Raw genomic sequence first — 20,905 nt, 5'->3', positions numbered from 1 at the left:
GCCGCCGCGCCGGCCCGCAGCAGCGCACATTCATTTCTTCTGAAGAAACTTCATTTTATTTCCTGCGGAGAAAAAACAACATTAGGAGCAGCAGGCGCTCCAGGAGTCATCTGCCTGAGGAATTCTTAAGGCAGAAATTCCTGCGCGGCCACCCCTGCTGCCAGACACGACTTCTGCCCCCGAGTGTGTTCTCAGCCAAGACCAAAGTTAAGAAAGAAGTTTAGACAGCTCTAGGACTAGGCAACTTCCACAAATCTAAAGATGCAAAAGCTTAAAAATAAAAGAGAAACCTTACAAAGTGTTCGGTATCCCCTGCAGGGGCAAATGTAAAGAAAAGGAACACAAGTGCACAGGCAAAGAATGGGCCCTGCTCTCTTTTGCATGCAATTATTTGTTCAATAGCTAAATATATTTAAAAAAAAAAAAAAAATCAACAAAAAGCAAGGGTGTCCTACCAAGACTACGAAGGATTTTGTTCATTCCAGTTGGTTCCGTCTCTGGAATACTCTCCAAATACTCCAAGGCACGGACCTCAAAAAGGCCTGAAGAGAAAAAAAAAAAAAAACAAAAAACCACACACTCACCTAGATGAGCTATTCCATCTTTTAGCACGTGGCATCTTATATCATTAACAAGGTTACAGAAAGGAAACCATGCATGTAATGTAAGCTGCAAGGATCAAGCCCAGAAAGCAGAGAGATGCAAAAATTCTTTGCTTCATAAGATGAATTTTGTTGAGTAATTAGAAGGGCATGGAGCTATTACATATGCCAAAATGCCAACAGGATAACTTCCCAGGACAAAAGACTTCTTAAGAGTCAAAGTCACATGACATACTTTGAAAGTGAGTTGTAAAACAAGAAAGTAAGATCAAACCTCACCTTTGACCACGTTCTTACTTAGCTCTCGATCCTGTATGAACCCTGCAAACATCTGTGTTTCCATGAAGAAGTGCAAGAAATGACGCACATTGCGTGACACATGAGATTTACGGAACAGTTCCCGCTGAAACACCCGCTCCCCCTTTTCTGTGACACTCATGTGCAGGGAGTAGTGTCCAACGACCTCCACAAAGAACTGCACGAAAGCTTCTGAGACCAGGGAGTTAAGAGGCATGTCTCCTGTGAAGAGGACAACAGAGGAGAGATTTCCCTCTACATCATCACTTCGGTCATTCCTTTTCCAAAAGAGGAGCAGCAGTTACTTTTTAGGCTGGCTGTCCCAGACGATGAAATTTCAGATGAGTGTTTGATATCAAAGAAGCCACAGCTCAAATATTAAGACTTCTCTCCCATGTCAACTTTCTGCTGCAGCTGAGACAGGCTCCATTCTAAAGCTTTTCCAGTAGTTAAAGCATTCATAATTTCTTTTCCCCTGTCAAACACCTAGTGTCTAATAAGCTGTAAGCTCGTAACAGTCTAAGTTTAATTCTCTTAAAGAATTAGGCAAATTAGAGAACACAAACACACTGGAAAACTAACTTTGTTACTTCTGATGTGCATGGAATTACATAATTTGCTGATGCCATTCTCTCAAGCTACTGAATGCTTTTTAAAATTCTCACACTCATTTATCTGACAGATTATGTATAAGCAGTTCAACTTTGAAAATGATCTGTCAGATTACCCTCTAAAGTACACAAACTTGCTATGTTCTCTATTTAAGAAAAACATTCTTTCTGCCACTTAAGAGAAATCAAAGAAAACTCAAAGCATGGGAACTGATGGACTTGGCCCAAAGAAAACTAGAGATCTACACATACTGATTGTGAAAAGAGGAACAATTGTTAGGACACCAGATTTCTTTCTAACGTATTCACAAGAAAGATGTTCTCAGTAAGATCACAGGAAAACAACTTTCTAGAATGTCACTTCCTAATGCTTATTTCCATTCACTCATTTTTATATCAACTACATGGAAGCTGTAGAGATTTGCTAATGTGAAAACACTTTTCCACAGAAGTACCTTGTGCGTCACTCTGCTCGTGTGACAAGATTTCACTTCGTTCTTCCAAGATTTGTACAAGTGCAGCCTGGAGTTTATGAGGCAGGATCTCATCTTCATCTGACACCTAAAAAGAAAAATGGCCATGAAAGCATTTTTGTGTTGAATCTATCATCAGTAGAACCTTCTGACTGTGAACAGATGAGAAATACTCGTAACATGCCTAGAGCACTTAGAGGGAAGTTACTCTGTGATATGGTGTATCTTGGTGGAGACAATGCATTTATCTTGCAGCTACAGAAATGAAAAACGCTTGCTCAGCATCCTCCAACTACATACTATTAGAGTCACACACACAACTGGCCAACACAGAACAATGTGTGCTATATCCACAACACAGACTCAGGCTTATTATACTGGTGATAAAACACACAAGAACAACAAAATCCTACTGAGAAAATATGACAAGTCTCAACATTATGGTTAAAAATAACCAATCTTTTAATACCTTTCTCCAGTTGCAGGCTGCAATGCAAAATAGAACAGTAAGGCAAGGAAAAGGAGATGCAAATATCCTCCTGAACTAGTAATACTCCAGTATGTTTATAGCTACTTGTCTGGTGATGAAGAAGCACATTAGGTAAAGTTCAGCAGAGAACCACAAGTGAACTGTGATAATTTGTCTCCTAGACTATCAGTCCTGGAAGAAAAAAAAAAATCAAAACCAACAAACACACCCCAGCTAGATGAGAAAGGAGAAAGCTCTGTAGAGAACAAATACGCAGGCAAGACAGCCAGAAGGCAGCAAAGAATCCTACTGGTCCACTTCACATAATGAACCAACTAAGTATCTGTTTTTAAATTCAGCTCCGGTAAGCAGCATCTTTGGCTTCGCAGAGCTTGGTACCTCATGCAATCCCAATCTTGCAACAAAGATTTGTGAGCCTGTTCCCTTCTCTATAGATCAAAAAGGAATGCAAGATGTTTCTTCAGCCACTGGGGTCTACCTATGAATACTAGCTTTTGCTGATTTCTTGTTTTCATTTTCTTTCATTGATGCCTTTTCCTGGCATATAACCATGAGTGACTGGTAGTTATTTCACTCACCTCTTGCAAGAACTTGTCAGCACAAAGATCAACAATCAGAACCTGGGGAAAGATGTACAAAACATACTGACTCTTATAACCAGGTACGTTGCTGTACAGAAAAAAACACTTTTTTTTTAAATGTCCCCAGTGGCAAGGGATGTCACACATGAAACACAAATTTTGCATAACTGCAGCCTGTCTATAAGAACAGTGAATATTTATCTTTGGTAATAATGGAACACCCTGACATGTATCTGGCAAGTTCACCAACTGTCTCAGAAAAAGGTCTAAGAGTTTATATGAAGACAGAATCCACAGAGATTATGCCAGAGAGGTCAGCCTCATACCACTGACATCGTCCCTCCACCGTGCTTCACCCAATTCTCACCTCTTCTATGGGCAGGTCCTGGAGCTGTGGTAACGAGCAGGAGAGAATGCCAATTAAGAATGGGGTCGGAGAGCACACAATATCAATCATAGAAGTTGGTAGGACCGGTATGTAGGTGTGTTGCCAAGTGAAGGGATAAAGCGTCGCAACTGCAGCATGACCACATTTAGACAGAGTGCTAGAAAGGCAAGAGAAGCACAGAGTGGATTGTCAATGTCTCGTTCAGTACTCAGCTACAGACACAGGTTAGAAATGCTCAGGGAAAATGTAATTCGTGTATATTGTTTATGCATCAGCAGAAGCCCCATGCATCCACTTTTAAAGTCAGCTATGGGGAGCTAAGAATAGCATCAACCCAGGCTAAAGAGGTAAAGGAAACATTCCCTTATCTCCTCTTGGGTGAAGAGCATACTCCAAATGCTAAGCATGCACATGTTGTGTGGAAAGTCTGCAAAAAGCTTTTAAATGTACCTATTTACAAAAAGTTAGACAAGCTTGCACATGAAACAGGCCCAAACGCCGAAGAAAAAATAGTATCCCTCAGAAAGAACTAGCCACTCAGACTCTTTTTTTACCTTAAGTTGTCAGCAACAAAGATCACCCTCCTTTCCAGCAGGAGAGAGGCAAAGACCTGAATCATGTGAGAGACACTTAGACACTTCAACAGGCATTCGAAGTCAACGTGTTCGAGTCGAGAATCCAATGGACGGCAGAGCTCCATCACCTGAGAGGCAAGCAGAGATGCAGGGCGCTGGAGGAGAAAGCCACGGCGCGGAGCAGGGCCGGACAAGGCAGCCCAGCTGGGGCGCAGAACTGGCGGCTCCGCACAAGTGGAACCCCATGGCCTGGGCAGTCCACACAGGGCATGGCAGAGGACGCCCAAGCAGCTCTTCCTTAAAATGCAGGGAATCACTTCTACAGTCGGTGATGCGACAGGAAGCTGGTTTCTGCGACAGCCTCCCTTCGGACTTTAGGACATTATCTTCAGACTAATTCTTTACAGGCGGCATCGCTCTACCGTGCAGTTTGCAAAGTGCCACTATGCCCCAGGGACACCATCGGCACAGGAAAGCCAGCCCTGGTCTCCGTTACCTCATTTCCTGCTCCCGGCAGGAAACTCCTCACGGTAATCGTGCGTCCAGGAGCAGGGAAAGGCGCCTCCATCACACTGCGCATAAATGGGTGTACTAGGGCTGGGGACATCTCTCGCCTCTTCTCCACTTCATCCAAAATCTGCGAGAAAATACACCAGACGTTGGTTCGATGCCTGCTGGTGAGCCAGAGGAGATACGAGCCTCTGTTAGAGCATCCCGTGCCATGGCTACACGTGAAGGCTCCAACACGGACTCACAGCCCTCTCCCCCCCTCGCTTGGGATCCCTGTGAAAGCTCCTCTCAAATGTCTGAACAATGAAATGGGAATAGATACCTGTGAGTACAACTCTTCATTCTCAAATCCAATCTCCTGCTACTGCAAAGTAATGTCTTGTATGTGATAATCAAATTCTCACAACTAGTTAGAGGAATAAGAGGAGCAACACCCGATCCTCCTCCCCAAGAAATCTTTCTCAAACACTGTTCTAGAAACTCTGTGCTCCAACAATTAGAAATCAGCTTTCGTCATAAGCTTGCCCCTGTATTCTTCTGCAATTAGCTGCCCTTTCCCTGCAGTATCTGTGCCCAGTCCTTACCTCCAGTATCTCCTCTCCTTATAAGTGCTAGGATAAACAAGCTGAGATCTCCCTCCCCAAAAGTGATTTTCCATTTCCAAGTCATGGAAGAAGAGGATGAAGGGGCACCATCAGTAGCATCAAGCACTAGAAGCCACCCCCTGACAATAGTTTGCTGAAGGAATAGTCATCTGTGTATCAGCTGACAAGTCGCAGCACTAGTATCATTTTATTTGCCCTGTCAAAGCAAAGGCAGTAAGGAAGCACCACTCCCCTGGGATGAGTTACAATCGCTAAGCAATTCTAGACTGGACAGAAGCATCCAGTTACTTTCAGGAGCTTGCCGGTTGTCAGAGGCTCAAGTTCGATAAGAAGTAACAGGCTCTCCCCACTTCACCTTGGAGAAGAGGTTGAAGCAGCCCAGGCGGCTAACGATGCAGTATACCTCAGGAAGGCGCTTCCCTTTCCCTTCTGGCTGAAAGGCAACAGGAACAGTTATGCTGAGAACAGGGACGCAATAAAGAACCTGGCACCTACACTGCAGCTGATTCACAGAAGTCCTTCTGCTGTAGTTCCCTCTACACTTCTGACTTAAAAGATTGCTGAGGAATGGCCAGTTCCAAGAGCTGTCTTTCATGCTCAGAGCCCATTTCACTGTATTGCTGGGCATCACCATCCTCCTTCCCTTACGCATTCAAAGGGCTGGTTACCTCAGCAGCAGCAGAGGTGCTATGTAACCCACATGGGAAATTCCTGCCAATTCATGTCTTGCACTTGACTGCACATTTATCAATGCTTTCTTTATACTCCACCCAACACACACATACTTACCAGGAGCTTCTTGCAGTACCCAAACCAGCGTCCGCCATCCTCACCCGTCAACACAAAAGAAAATGTTTCACTGGGGAACCAAAGAACAGTCAGGGTTAAATTCACCATGCAGTTCAGAGAAGACACTGACAAACAAAGCACAGAAACTACAAGCCGTTCTCTTTCTGGTCATGCTGAAGACCCCCTGTTGTGGTTAGCAAGCTACTTTGGGCTCTGTTCAGTCAGTGTAAAAACCTGCAGCCTACGGACTCTCAGTGATCTGCTACAGCTCTCTTCCTTCCCAGCTGCTTCTCCGTTCTGCCAAGGAGCAACAGAAGCACTTGCCAGCCCCAGGAGCTGGCCTTGAACAGACGTTACAAACTTCCTTCTTAGAGGAAAGACAGTGCTCGGGCAGAAGCAGTGCTTCTGAGTCCACCTCCGTATCTCATCTTCCCCTATCACAGGGGTTAGGGATTCAGCCTTTCCCATTTTTCCTTGCTCTGGCTGCAGTTCCTCCGGTCGAAGAAACTGGCACATACCTGAGCTTTCAGCATTGCCTGTTTCAGGCATCAGTATTCAAAAAGTCTTTACCTTTTAAGGTCTGATGTAGGAAACCAGTCTTTGGGATCTGGAAAGCAGAATTTGGGAATGATCTTTAGCCTCTCTTCAGTATCCTTTGACTGTCTGAAGGGATGTTCAGGCTGGAGGGGTAACACATGCATTTGAAGTCACCGAAGTGTGGTGCACAGCTGCAGCATTTAAAACAACGGGAAACAGTATCTTCCTGACACTTCCAAATGCTGAACCATCAGATAGCTAATGCACAAGTATAGGAGAACATATTCTGACTATAACAGATTCCCAGTTCCCTCTGGCATGTTTCCTGCTGATTGGACCTTTGTAAAATTACCCAGCTGGCCTTGGTAAGAACCAAGTAAGGATTTACAAGCATGGCCAAGTTTATTGGGCAATGAAGCTAGAACCGACCCCCCAAATGATGGTTGTGTCAGCTTGCCTCGGTTCTACTCCTAAGAGATTTGAAGACACTAAGAGGAATGGGAATGTGTTCAGCTTGCGATGTGCAGATCACTCATCATTCGATTGCAAAACAGTGTATCTGAATCACGTGTTCCAGTAACCACACGTGGGCTCAAGTCAAATCCCTCAAAGACTACAGGACAACTTTCCACACTCAAAACTGCCCAGAAGGGGCAAAAGGAAGGTTTTCAACTAAGAGAGATCACATTTAAGTAGGAAATGCCCCTGAGAAGAGGAAAGTTTATTGCATAAAGCTGATTTTAGACACTGTACTCTCAGTCAGTGCATCTAAGCTATTCTAGTGTCCCAAGCTGTGACAGCATGGAGTAGTTAGAAAACAGTTCAGCATTTTCACAGAGTAACAGTTGTACAAAAGCTTTGATGTCCTTGGGCATGCAACCCAAAGAAGAGGGTGACAAGCAGATTACTTGGAAGCAAGGCTATTTTTAGAAAGGAGAAAAATCTGTAATCAGAACACCCCCATAATTACTGGGCAGTGTTTCCTGCAAAATCCCAACATGATAGACTGTCCCATATAAAGTCACTCACCAAAACACTTCACTTTGAGCAGAGGATAAATAAACACTGAGAAAATAATTTGGTTTTTTAGCGCATTGTAAAAAGCCAGTAAAGAGCCACATGGTACAGTTGGGTCTGATTATCTGCTGAGGTAGCAGGAAAAGAACAATGCACTGCCCTTCCCTGGTGCAACCTCTCAGTCTGTCTCAGCTCTTTCTGGCTGTAGTCCTTTATTCATTTTGTCAATCCAAAACGCTTACACATTTGAGACACTAGAGTTATTTGCACATAAATCCCTTACATAGCAGGATACTACGGGTCCTGCTGGTGTCCCACATAACCTCCCTTAATGCATCTGACATCTCCTCCTCTATCTGGATGATATGCAGATTCCTTAATAATCTCTGGCTTATTCCTGATAGCACAGCTAGAATTATTAGTTTTGTTCTGTTTTTTAGTGGAGAGCAGCAGGTACAAGCCTAGACGGTGACAACTGACTATTCATTTCAATCTGGAACCACAGAAGCAAGCATCAATGCTCCATCCTCTTAGCTTCACAGTAACTACTGTGTACACCGAGTCATAATTCGGAGTCACACACTGATCTTGTCATCCATTTGGGCTGAACAGACAGAAAGCAAGCTTATTTAAAATGGCTCGTTCTAGCTACAGTACTTTAACTTCAGCAGTTCTCCTCTGCTTTTGGGGGACTAGTACACATGACTTTGCCATTTTAGGTTTTTTTCCCAAAACAGTATAAATAAGCATAAAAGCCCTGGGATTCTAGTTCCTGTGCACCATCAGTCAAATTGCTTCACTCCTTGTTTATAAACCACTGACTACTAGGATGAGGTCATGCCAGCTTTGGAAACAGAGCACTGCACTCCCTCTCCTCTCCGGCAGGCTGCCTCAGCAGTGTATCACAATACAGTACAGCTTTATGGTATTTCCAGGCAATTAGTGTTAGAGTAGGAGCCTTCCTAGTACCAAAAAACCCAGTAAACTCGTTATGAAGAAAGATATTCAACAACTGCCCAACGCTATACATTAGGTCTGTAACAGGGCAAGGTGCTTCTTATCCCAAGCCTGTACCCTAACCCGTGGGCCAGCTTTCCTAGTATAGAGTTTAGGAAGGGATACACACTGCAAGAGGAAATAAACAGCTGCTGAGTGTGTTTTGTGGGCAGGTTTCCATGCAGCTCATACCTTGCTGGGAAACTGCTGTATGATCTGTGGTGTGTATGTCATCTCAGATGCCTTCTTGTGCAGCGACACCACCACAAACAGCTCAAATAGCCGCTGCTCCTGAAGCTCTATCAAATCCCTCTCCAGAGTCTGGTAGTGTGGGTTCCTCTTGGAGGCTGACTGCACCTGCAGCAGGCACCTGTGTCGACCTGAAGAAAAGAACAAATCCAAAACCAGCCTGTGACTATCACTGCCACACACCTACAGGTCACAGAAGCGGACTCGTCAACACCTTTAGAAGGGGGAAGAGAGATGGGTGCATTTGCCTAACATCAATGCTGCGCTCTACAGGACTTGGACTCCTGCATCAGCTCCTCAAGCACAGAGCTGTTCCGGATAGGGGAGCACCGGTCTTGCTGCAGCTCTGCAAGTCCCTCTTGAGCGATGGCTAGCATTCTCCTGCTGTCCTGACATTCTTTCCACACCTCTCAGAGCAACACACCGTGGTAACGATGAGGGAAGCCCAGCTGTGAGAAGCAGCCCAGCTCCACCAGTTCAGTAACTGCCAGGCCTCAGGCAGCTACTCTGTAAAGCAGCATGGGCATTCAAGAGAGGCAGAGCCAGTTTCCTGGCCAAGAAACCTCCAGGCTGGGACATCTTGACAGGCAATACAGACTCACAAGCACAGGCACAGCACTCTGATGTAAGACATTCCTGTGGCCCAGGCATCATGACACATTCTGGACACTTTGGAAACAACTCTTAAATCAGGCAGTGACTCAATCGCTGTATTTCTGCAGAGACTCTTCACTCTCCATTACTTTCCTTAACATAAAAAAATGGAACTTCACTATTCGCTCCACATTAAGGCCTTCTGTGTGCTTCCCTCCAAGTAAATGAAACATCTAAAACGAGTCTGTTGGTCCTTTTTGCTAGATGCTTGCTTAGAGACAAGACAGAGTCACTCATCACGGCTGCTGGCCAACCATTACCATTTTGCATTCAAACCTTACCAGCACAGAAACTAAAACCTCTTTGGTCCTTCCCACACCAGCTAAAACCAAGTAGGTATTTCAGGTCTGTAGTTTGGGCCTATAATCATACTCAGGACAGTGGAACCAGACAAATAACCAAGTGATTTCCCCCCAGAGGAAAGGGCGTTTCACAACATTTTACATATAAAACAGAACCAAGGGAAGGAAGTGGGGAGAAAATAACCTCAAGTGTTAGCAGCAGAGATGATCCAGGGACAATCTCCTGCAAGACATATTTTAGTTAAGTGTGACTCTACCAACCCAAAAATTAATCTACTTCTAGCAGATTAATGGCATTAAACCTCAAGGGCTCAGGAGAAGTGGCAGAAATAGAGGTTGATTTGTCACAGCAACAGCTCCCAGCCTTGGCCATGCTGCCTCTTAGATGATCTTTTTTTTCTGTCTCACCAGAAGCCACAACTAGTCAGTGTGCTTATCCCATTAGAGCCGTAGCCAAATGTATAGTGCTATGGGGACAGGACCAGCCCCTGTGATTCACTCACTTTTTGGCTGATTTTCTGTATCGCTTTCATTCCCACTGGTTTCACCTGAAACACACATAGTTTTCACTTATTAGCCATGCGGAAAGAAGATGGGCAACACCTAATGTTGGGAAAGAGAGAGAACTGCAGACTCATCAGACCAGCGTCACTCAGGGCTGCCCACCTATCCCACTCAAAGCATCAGCAAAGAACAGCCGGTATTGGCAAATGTTCTACAACAGTAAACTTGAAAAAGCAGAGTTGATATCAAGTCACTGTTTCCAGTAAACCACCTGTAGCTCAGCTGAACACAGGCAAAGAATGGAAACCAGGTGGTTATTTGATGCTGCTATAAAAGTTAACAGACTTGCTGAACAGAATATACTACAAATAAAGACAATACCACGGCTACAAAATCAGAACACAAGAATATCACTTTAGAGGCACAAAAGCAGTGAGTGGAGTAGTCAGACGTAGTTCTCATGCCACGTGGTTTTGTGGGGAATTTTTGGGTTTGTTCTGCTTTTTTGAAAAAGCACTTTTAACCAGCAGCCCAGCTCTTCAGGCTTAGATCACAGCAGAATCTTCCATTTGTGACAGTGTTAAACTTGGCTTAGGCAAGTGTTCCCAGTCCTAGCGGTGCTGAAAGCTCAACAATTCCGGCTGCAAAACATGGGGTTTAGCACTGTTGAGTCAGCCCAGCATGAGCTGCAGGAGATGGTGGTGCCTGGCCTGCTAACTGTGCCCCAGGATGTACAGGAGCTGTGCCACTCAAGAGGTTTATGGCAAAGAGAATGGTGCTGGAGACCTCTATACCTTTCATTGGAGGTGCTTCTCTCCCAACAGGACTGAGCAACTTCACCCTCTTCTTTCCACGCTTAGAATCAAAGATCTCCTGTATTTTTAGTACCAGCTGAAATCCAAAGCAGAAGCAGAGGTTAATGCGTGGGTGCAGAAAAGGGTCCAGGTGCCAAAAGGACTGCAGCCCAACAGCTATCACCTAGCACCACAGCACTCGGGAAAGGCTGCCCAAGTCCTGCCAGGGACCCTGGCTCAGGGACTGCTTGCTAGAGTACTTCTAGCACAGCTCACTGCAAAATGAATAAGCACAGAATTTCTGCTACAAGAGACAGATTACTGTTAGCACAACTCAAAGCTGGAAGTTATCATAAATTGCTCACAAAACAGATAGCAGAAGCAGGAAACTGTCTGGCATCAGATCTCCATTTTCTACTAGAGACACCAACTGCAAAGGCACTTGCAAGAAGATCTTATAAATGCTCCACCACAAAGGACTCTGAACTCCACATGCTCTCAAGCATCCCAATTCGTTCCAAGCCCAGAAAAAGCAGAGCTCTCTCAGTGTAGCTTGGGGTTTGGTTTTTGTTTGTTTGGTTTGGTTTTTAAGTTTGCTGCTCTAGCTGGATGTCAGACAGCCAAAGTTCTCCAAAGCACCATATCGGGCACAGAACAAGGCTGCTCTAAGCATAGCCCTTGTCCCAGGGTAGTTTGCTAAAAAGAAAGGATTATGTACTTTCATTTTGCATAGGTGAGGACAGACAGTGGGACAGAACAATGGGGTCTATGCTTCAGGGACACCACAGACCTGGTCCACTGGAAGAAAAGATTTGGAAAAAAACGTAGCCCAATGCAGACTAAGCTACAGACATGAAAGAAGGGTCAGTATTTAGACACTCCACTCTCTGCTGTTAACCTTCCTTCCACTGGTCACAACGGCCTTAAAACCAAAGTCCTAATGCCTTCCGTCACTCCTGTCACAGGCCCCTCTGGGCTCCCCCCTCAGCTGCCAGGTGTACAATGCTGCACCTTGATTCTGCATGTCAAAGACGGCTGTCGCTTCATTGTGAAGAAGGATTTACGCGAAATGCAGTGAGCAGGTCAAGTTCATTCTTGTCTCAAGAATTCATTAAATGTTCCCACTGAATGTAGGAGGGTGGGGCCCAGCCATTTGTCACCACAAATACTGCATAAAAAGGAAGATATTCAGCAAAAGAACCTGTTTTTCAGCTCAAGCCTTTATCCACAGCTCAGCAAAACAGGCAGGCTCTTCTCCTTTTCAGATCTATTTCTACCCATTTTCTGCATTAGCCAGTCCTCCTACCACGATGAGGCTGCAAGGAAGAAAAGAGCCCACAGCAGAAAGCAGTTGCTTCTCCTGCAAAATCTGCCTTCTTTCCCCTCTACTGTCCAGCCTTACCTAGAGGGTTTCCATTTCTGTTCTGATTTTTGTGCAGTTGAGTCACCAGTGAAAGATACTGGGTGTGTTTAAGGCAGCTACATGTTTCTTAAACAATAAGTATGTTTTTTCTTTTTAGACTCCAATCCTTTCCTCAATCTCTCGAGCAATCTTGGCTCAATTCCTTGTGAGCAAAAAGACTAAAGTGTGCTTCCTGCATGTAAATTGTTACCAGATTTTTGGAATAGGTTTGCTTTTGGAGAATGTCTTATTTTCCCCCTCCAAATGAAAGATACTCTCCATCACAGCATTTTTATAATCTTGCCATCCCCTTCCTGATTTGCCAGGCCTACAGTTTGTTTAAAAACACATACAGAAGTTACTTGTTACTCTAAAGTACTTAACATTTGAAAACTGTTTTGCAGCTGTCCAACTCCACCTCACAGGCTTGTGCAATTTGAGCACATACACCCAATTTTCACAAGAAATAAAGATCTGCAAAAGTTAAATGATTTTACCATGGCAAAAGTAAGTTGTTGCCACTACCACAACTGGAATTTGAGTCCTATGCACGAAGTGCCACTACACTGGTAGCTGCAGCTGTCCTTCTAGAGCACATGCTGCATTTTATCTATACTGAAGGATATGAGCTGGTAATCAATACTAGTATCTAGAAAGATTCCCAATGCACCAAATGAGAATTACAACAGAGTCCTCTATCGTGAAGGTGGATTAAAAGCCTTTCTCGCTACTCCGGCCTCAGAAGCATACCTGCCTTTGCACACAGGCAGGAGGCAGCAGCCAGAGGCAGCAGAGGGCAGAACTGTACGAAGGCTCTGTGAAATGCGCTTATCCCTAAAAGCTGCTCTTCACCTTTAGACTACGAAACAGCTGCAAGGGTATGTTCCTGATGGCAAGAACTCCAAGCCAACAAGCCAAGTAACCAAGGGCCCAGCCAGCTCGCCACAGCAGCCCTACGCTGTCAGCCATCTAACAACTCAGTGCCTGCAGTGAGACCCTAAGGGTCAGCCTGAGAAGTCACCAGGAGCAAGGGACATGTACGCACAATTGTACAGACCTGGCCCTTCAGCTCACAGAGAGCTTCCTTGCATTCCTGCACCGCATTCAGTGCAAAACCAGCTTCATTACTCTTCATGGAAGCATTGGGAACAAGGCTTAAATGACAAAACACAAGGAAGAGCTGGTATTCACACACGGCACTGATCTCCAGGTCAACACCTAGTACTCCATTTGCAGACTGTTGGCCAACAAAACCACCACTGCCTCAGCTGGAACTGGCACTCTGTTTTTCGATTTGTGAACACCTGTCCTGCTAGCTGGAGGGGAAATGGTTCGAGCAGGGTCTCTTGCCCACACATACCGCAGTGCTAACCAGCGTTCGTTCACCTGCCAGACACACAGCTCCGCAACAGCACTCAGAATGTGCTAGACAAAGCAGCAAGAGTTCGAAATGCCATGCAAGGAGTAATGCTTAAATCTCACCCAGGGCAAGTTCTTTCTCCTGCTAGCAGCCTCTACTGCTCGGAACAGCTTCCACTCAGTCAGTGTGACAGGCAGGGTTGTGTCCTTCACCATTTTCCCTTGGAAACTTGCCTGGGAGGGCTTTAGCTCAAGAGTCTTGCGACTGAGAAAGGGAGGTTTTGGGGGAGGCTAGAAAACAGAATCAGAAGAGATGGTTAAGCATGGGATTAAGCTTTGGTCCAAGCTCAAAGGAGTCAGATTACAAATGATAAACTTCTGCAGCCTCCTGCTCTACCAAGCCCCCCATCCCACCCCCACCCCACATACTCAAGCATCTCATCAACATTCTCTTGTTCCTATTCTTTTGCTCCTTAGCAGCTTAATCAACCGCCACTGCCATAGCTGTTCGTTATCTTTTACATTAATAACAAACAATAAAAACTAAGGAAAACCAATGACGTAGCAATGGGGAATGCGGGGCCAGGGGGAGCACAAAATAGGGCCCTTGTGAGTATGACTCTCTGCAAACATGTGACCGTTTAATCCCCTCACCCTACCTTGGGAGCCCTACTGGTGCTCCGGGGGGGTGGTAGCTTCCAGACAGATGGGACCTTCCACAGGGGTAAGGGCAGTGCTCCAATATCTTCATAGGGGTTCTCTTTTGCAGGACCTGGAAAAGCATTGGATGGGACATTTATGAAAGGAGATAAAGTCCTGCATTCTTGCAAGGGATGTAAGCAGGAAGAGTGTGCAGTTGTCTGCCAACCTTTAACAGGGTCTGAGAGAGACCTGTTTTAAGATGGATAGGTTCCCACCACTCAAAGATCCTTCTAACCCACTACCATTAACTTGGCAGACTGTACACAGGCTCAGCAAAACAAAACACTTCTACCACTGCAGAGAAAGTACCTCTATTGCAAAGCAGCTAATTTTGTCAGTGTTCACACTGATCTCTGTGCAGCACTCGAGCAAAGCAGTTGAAGAGCTAATAAAGAAAACAGTTTAGCACAGGCCAATTCTAGCAACCTTCCATGACATCTGAAATCAGGCTGTTCACATGCAGATAGTTACTAACATCAACAAAGAACCCTGGACGGGGTAGACCTTGAAAGTCACAGAGCTGGAAAGGGCCTCAATGCATTCTCATCTTCATTCCTCCCTCCCCAGCAAATTTGCTACCCTTAATTAAAGCGAGCGCATCCCCCAGAAGCACAGGCACATACAGATAATGTCCTCGTAGATGTTGTCTTCTGACTGTGCGTAGACGAGCCTGGATCCTGTAGTGCCATTCGTCCTTTCTCGAAGTCTGTGGGAGTTGGTGGTTGCCATCCGGTTGCGGAAGCCCTGGATGTCCTCAAACTCAAAAGATTTCCTAGAGGAAAACCAGTGTAACGTCTTCTAAAGGCATCTGCATGTACCAGTGAGTTGCTGTCTCCAGTCCACACAGAGTATGGTCCTCCTTGGGGCCATCAAGCACACGGATGCTCCACTCTGGACTCTCTGATTTCCAAGTGTTGAGGTTTAACCCCAGCCAGCAGCTCAGCCCCACACAGCCGCTCGCTCACTCCCGCCCAGTGGGATGGGGGAGAGAATCAGAAGGGTAAAAGTGAGAAAATGCGTGGGTTGAGATAAAGACAGTTTAATAGGCAAAGCAAAAGCCATGCATGCAAGCAAAGCAAAGTAAGGGATCCATTCACTGCTTCCCACCGGCAGGCAGGTGTTCAGCCGTCTCCAGGAAAGCAGGGCTCCATCACACGTAACTGTTACTTGGGAAGACAAATGCTAAAACTCCAAATGTCCCCCCCTTCCTCCTTCTTCACCCAATTTTTATTGCTGAGCATGATATCATATGGTCTGGGGTATCCCTTGGGTCAGCTGGGGTCAGCTGTCCCGGCTGTGTCCCCTCCCAGCTTCTTGCCCACCCCCAGCCTGCTCACAGCGGGGTGGGGTGAGAAGCAGAAAAAGCCTTGAAGCTGTGTAAACACTGCTCAGCAATAACTAAAACACTGGAATATTATCAGTAATATTTTCATGACAAATCCAAAACATAGCACCAGCAAGCTACTATGAAGAAAATTAACTCTATCCCAGTCAAAACCAGCACACCAACCGAGTCCTACTCGCTTAACTCTGGGAGACTTTTAAATTAAAAATTAAGTTGGACGCCCCATGGCCAAGCACACTTCAAGCAGGTATGGCGAGTCCCATCCTGTCACAGAGGCAAGAACCCAAAACATGTTTTGCAGACTAAGCACTTGCAGCAGTACTCAGAATTAGGGCACTGCTTTCTACTGGACCTCTCCTACTGCTCATGCTAAGGGTGTTACCGCATTTGTGAGTTTGCATTTTCGTACACTTGGCCTCCATTTCAAAACTATGGCACAGAGGTCACAAAGGAGCTGGCAGAGATTTAGCCCATCATCACAAAATTTAGTTTGTTGCTGCACACTTTGCCATGGTGAAAGAAGGTTTCAGGAGTCCTAGCCACATCTCCACCTACAATGTTCACACTACTCGCTAGCACAGCTGCCCTAGGCAGCTCATCTGCAAGCAGAGCTAGCATCAAGCTAGCTCAGAGGCGTTGTACTCTGTAACAGGCACCTACGTACGGGGAAGAGGGAAGAACAGCCAAACCTACTGCAACAGGAGCACCCACAGCTGACAGCCTCCAACTTTAAGCAACAAGAGAATCTTTCACTCACAGGAAAGCCGGAACACTTAGCAGCCATACTGCCCCAAGAGAAAGCTATTCTGTAATCCACAAATTGCAGCAGAGGAGAAGCTCGGGGAAGAAGCAGGCAGCACTCTCCCTGGGGCCAGCACACCAGCATATCGTCACTCAACTCTGGTTTAAGGTATGTGACCGACATCTGTTTGGAGCTTTTAGCCTTCTTTGCAAGATTATCAGCAGCAAAAGCAGTGCATACGCAATGCTGGAAAAGGGATACTTTCATCCAGAAATATCCTCTCCCCATCAACAGAGGCATCATCAGTACTAGCACCTCCGCAAGGATATCGTGGCAAGCTCTTTAAACCCATCTAGAAATTGATTTAAGGAAACATGTTTCAGACATGACAGATGAATCGATGTACCTCTGGGTTCTCTCTCTGATCCTCCCGCTGGCTTTTCTCTTCTCAGGATTGCTGGAGGATGACACCAGGTCTCCTCCGTGCTGCTTTTGCAGGGGAGCTTCCCTGGTAGCTCTGGCATCACTACAGCTACTAGCATCCTTTTCTGCGAGATAGCGGAAAGTCCTACGGGGCTTGGGTGGTGGGACAGCAGCTGGCTCCTCCTCTTGCCCCTCAGCCTCAGAGTAAATGTTTTTCAAGCTCCTCTCTGCCCTGCAGAGAGAGTCCACTCCTTTAAGTTCTCTTTCTGTGGAGCCACAGCTCCCTTGCTTCCTCTGAAGGTCCAAGGGAGCTGGTGGGGCTTTGCCAGGCAGAAGGGGATCTACTCTCCTCCACAGAGCTTGTGAGGTATAGAAGTTCCCTGGGGGCAGAGTCACCCCTGGGTCCAGGAAGCCTGCTTGCCACTCTCCTTTCTCCTTGGCTGGGGAAGCTAGGCTGCATGCACAGGGCTTGAGGTCACCACAGTCATCAGTCTGCAAGCAGCTCCGTGTGTCTTCCCTGAAGTCCAAACCCAGGCTCTTCGGATCTTCGGACCCAGTCTTTCTGCCCTTCTCTGTATGTTCTGGCTTTACTTTGGGTAGAGCGTCGCAGCTGGGATCATACTTTACTCCAAAGTCCTTCAGCTGCTGTTTCTGCTTGCCAGAGCACCCTCGTGCCCTCCCCTCCCACTGGGAGATCTTCTGTTTGATGTTGCGGCAGTGGCTCCGGGAGAGGGTCTGCACAGCACAGCGTGAGAAGCTGCTGTCCGCTGACCCTGTCGGGTGCATGGCAAGTGCCAATGTGCTTACAAACGCCCCATCTCCAGCCTCGTCCAGGTCCAGCTGTGCCCTGCATACATCAAGCTGGCATGAGACTCCAAAGCACCCAGTGGTGTCCAAGAGCCCCTGGGTGTCAGCTCTGCAAGGACTGCCTGCTAGCACGACCTGCAGACAAAAAGAAGAAAAGAACCATCAGCTGCACTCCAGCCATACGCACCACCAGGAACTCCCAGCTGCTCTCTGGCAATTGCTGAAGAACATTCCTCCCCAAATCACATGTTCAAGAGTGGCTTCCAGAGCACGCTCCCCACAAAGCCTGTTTCTGTAGCACACATCTGGGAGGGCTAACAAAAGGAAGCAGAGGTCTCACCAGCTTAAAAAACAAACAAAACACCACAACAGGAACAAAACACAGCCAGGGATCCCAAGGGTCCGAACTCAAGGAAATTATTTAATGGCACAGGAACACAGCAGCATGGCCCGTCTGCAGCAGAGCTCTCAGCCAGCTGCTCTGCTGCCTCCTTGTACCGATGCAGGCTACGCAGGAGTGCTCGGTTTCTCCTGATGCTCTGCATTGCTCAGAGCACCTTAGGCAGCAAACAGCCAAACCACTGCAGCACGATGTCTCTACCAGAGCTCTCAACACAGCAGAGACACAGCAAGATGCAAGATACCACGCCAGCTGTATAGAAATGGAACCACATCTACTCCAGAGAGTCGTCAGCAGCAGGACAGATGCTGCGTCACACAGGACTAGGACAATTGTGATTGACCGGAGAAGAGCCCAGCTGTACTCCTCCTCCCAGAAGTGCTCTCCACTGCACAACACAAGTGAAAACCTGTCTGATGTTCTGCTTGTCAACGCCTGACCTAAATTTGCCATCAGAGAGACCGGAGGGCAGTGGTGCCCAGCCTGCGGCTTACAGCCAGGGGAAGTTTTAAAAGGCATGTAACAGAGAGCAAAAGGCAGAGGAAATTGGTGAGTTCTCATGCTCAAGAGGAAAACAGCCCCATGTTTAGATCAGCAGAGGAGAAGGAATGCTAAAGAAACACTATGACTTCTCCTACCCAAGCAGAGCCTGCGCAAACAGGAGCTATGCTGTTTGAGACCACCCCAACGTACAATCCAGAGGATACAGCAGTCCTCCAGATAGTCTTGCAGCAAGAAAGGCAGATCCAGCCAGCTCTCACTGCCAAAAACTGGGTACGTGTCCTCCAAAGCTGCTATTATGACACCCAGTCTTCATTGACTCACCAGAGCCTGTAAGAATTTGCAGAACCAAGGATGGGAAGCAAACCAAGCTGGAAGACAGAGGAGCTTAAACCTGCCTGACAAGGGTTCATGCCCCATGCTCCAGGCCGGGTGTGGAGAGCCCCTACAGCAGCAGAGGCCTGCATCCTTCCCACCGTTGATACCGCACCTCACATGCCAGGGCTCCAGTGCTACCGCCCCTACCCCTGGCACGGCTGATCTGCTTGGCGGAGACATTTGCGGTGCAATTAAAAGCACTGGCCTTGGCAGACCTGCTTGATATAGTTAGTGAGAAAGCTCATTGATGTAGGACAGCCCAGGGCTCCCCAAGCAATTCAGTGGTGGCTTGGGCACACACATGGCATCAAGCCTCTGCTCTCCGCTGCACTTTCACACTCTCTACCAACGCAGCACTGCTCGCTGTGGCAAGAAGCTCACTGCTGCCTGTCTCCAGAGAGAACAGCATGGGTTCTTGCAGTCTGGCATTGCTTATCACATTGTCCCAGACAGCCAGTAACTCTCCCACTCAGCAGTGAATGGGCTAAACTTAGACAATCTGGGTAAGCAAATGAAGCGGGGGTTTTTGCTCCAGCATCAGCATTCCACCCTGTCCTCAACGCTTTTGTAGCCACACCGCTCCTGACCACCACCCAGCACAACTCTGAAGAAGCGAGGTGAACTACTACTGCGCAGGTGGCCCTGCAGCTCCAGTGCCAGCTCCAGCGTGGCACGGCACCCCCTTCCCACTCCTGCCAGTAGCAAGGTGCAGGCAGGGGATGAGCAGACAGAAGAGGGCTGCCGATCCCCTCATGGAGGGGCAGGGAGACAGTAGAACAAGTTCGAGAATGACAGAGAACACACACAACAGTGAACCACACTACCCCACTCTCCCCGACTCAGGGGGGACTGCAGGGTACTGCCCAGGGCACTGCAGTGCTGCTGTGCCCCACTGCGAGACCCTCTTCCCACACAACCCGGCTGCTCCCCTGCTGCTCCAGGCAGCAAGGGGCCCCTGCCCTCTCCTATAAATAGGCATTGTTTTCAAAACATCCCGAGCCAGAGCAGAGCCATCCTTCCTCAATCCCTGTCTGCGCAGCCCTGATTAGCAGACAGGAAAGCAACCTTCCCCTTTCTTATGCCATTGCAACTACTCTACAGCAACAGTGCTCAAGGCCACTCCTGAGGACCTGAAGCACAAGCTTGCAGAGAAGCAAAGGCTCTGATGGGGAAAGCCAGACTAAGAGAGGGGCAAAACAGCCTCCTTCCAGCCAGTACAGCTTCAGACCAGGCACTTTTAGTCCCTGCCAGGTCTGCAAACACAGGACCACTGGATGCAGAACTCACACAGGGACAGACCCCCGAAGGACTTTGCAGTGTGGAGCAATGGGCTTATTCACAGGACTCAGCACTTCAAGGCCAGCATATGCATTCATGGAGCACATGCAGCTCCATGCTGATAGCAAGCCCACGTGGCACCAAAGGCTCCCTTGCTTCCCAACAGCACTGGCAGCTTTCTTCTCCGAATACACAAGCTGTCAGCTACCCCTGGGCTCAGACCAGCAGCCTGGCAAAACATCTGCATGCAGCATCCATAAGGGCAAATCACTGCACAGAGGAGACTGGGTAGCCCTGGTCAGCTTTCTAGTTGGGTCCATCCTCAGAGTGTGGCGGGCTGCCTGTCCTCAAGCAGGTCAGGTCTGCTGGCCTCCAGCCTGCCCCGTATCCTTCCTCCTATGACTCACGTTGGTAAGGGTGCAATGAAAAGTGCATTTGCCATAGTTTCCTCAGCCAGTCTGTCATATTTGTGCTTCCCGATATAGAGCCATGGCCCACGTCAGCCTAATGCTCCTGACCTCTCCTACTGTCCATATGTACTTCCGTGATGAGGCACACCAGCAACTGTGAAACACAGTGGAGAAGCACAGTCCC

The 20,905-nt window shown here is 47.2% G+C and overlaps 1 protein-coding gene across 4 annotated transcripts; it reads right to left on the bottom strand.

Annotated features, from left to right (window-relative positions):
- Window positions 1–23: 23 nt before the first annotated feature.
- DENND2C (DENN domain containing 2C) lies at window positions 24–17,758 on the bottom strand. 4 transcript variants are annotated; one of them, XM_009484863.2, is made up of 18 exons: window positions 16,931–17,758; window positions 15,061–15,209; window positions 14,395–14,507; window positions 13,859–14,026; window positions 10,975–11,071; window positions 10,180–10,224; window positions 8,664–8,851; window positions 6,492–6,601; window positions 5,922–5,991; window positions 5,488–5,565; window positions 4,514–4,654; window positions 3,997–4,145; window positions 3,422–3,599; window positions 3,052–3,093; window positions 1,966–2,071; window positions 882–1,118; window positions 456–542; window positions 24–62 (listed from the first exon to the last, which is right to left on the bottom strand). In XM_009484863.2, the coding sequence occupies exons 1-18, from the start codon at window positions 17,731–17,733 to the stop codon at window positions 31–33; spliced, it is 2,793 nt and encodes a 930-aa protein (XP_009483138.1). In that variant the 5' UTR covers window positions 17,734–17,758; the 3' UTR covers window positions 24–30. The 4 variants fall into 4 exon arrangements, 3 of the variants coding, with proteins under 3 accessions (XP_009483138.1, XP_075578510.1, XP_075578509.1); XM_075722395.1 differs by lacking the exon at window positions 13,859–14,026; XM_075722394.1 differs by lacking the exons at window positions 24–62; window positions 456–542 and having other exon boundaries at window positions 686–1,121.
- Window positions 17,759–20,905: the final 3,147 nt, after the last annotated feature.

Source organism: Pelecanus crispus, chromosome 17, assembly GCF_030463565.1.
Source record: "Pelecanus crispus isolate bPelCri1 chromosome 17, bPelCri1.pri, whole genome shotgun sequence".
Taxonomy (NCBI): Eukaryota; Metazoa; Chordata; class Aves; order Pelecaniformes; family Pelecanidae; genus Pelecanus; species Pelecanus crispus.
Note: the sequence above shows the minus strand (reverse complement) of the source record. Positions and strands in the feature narration are given on the sequence as shown.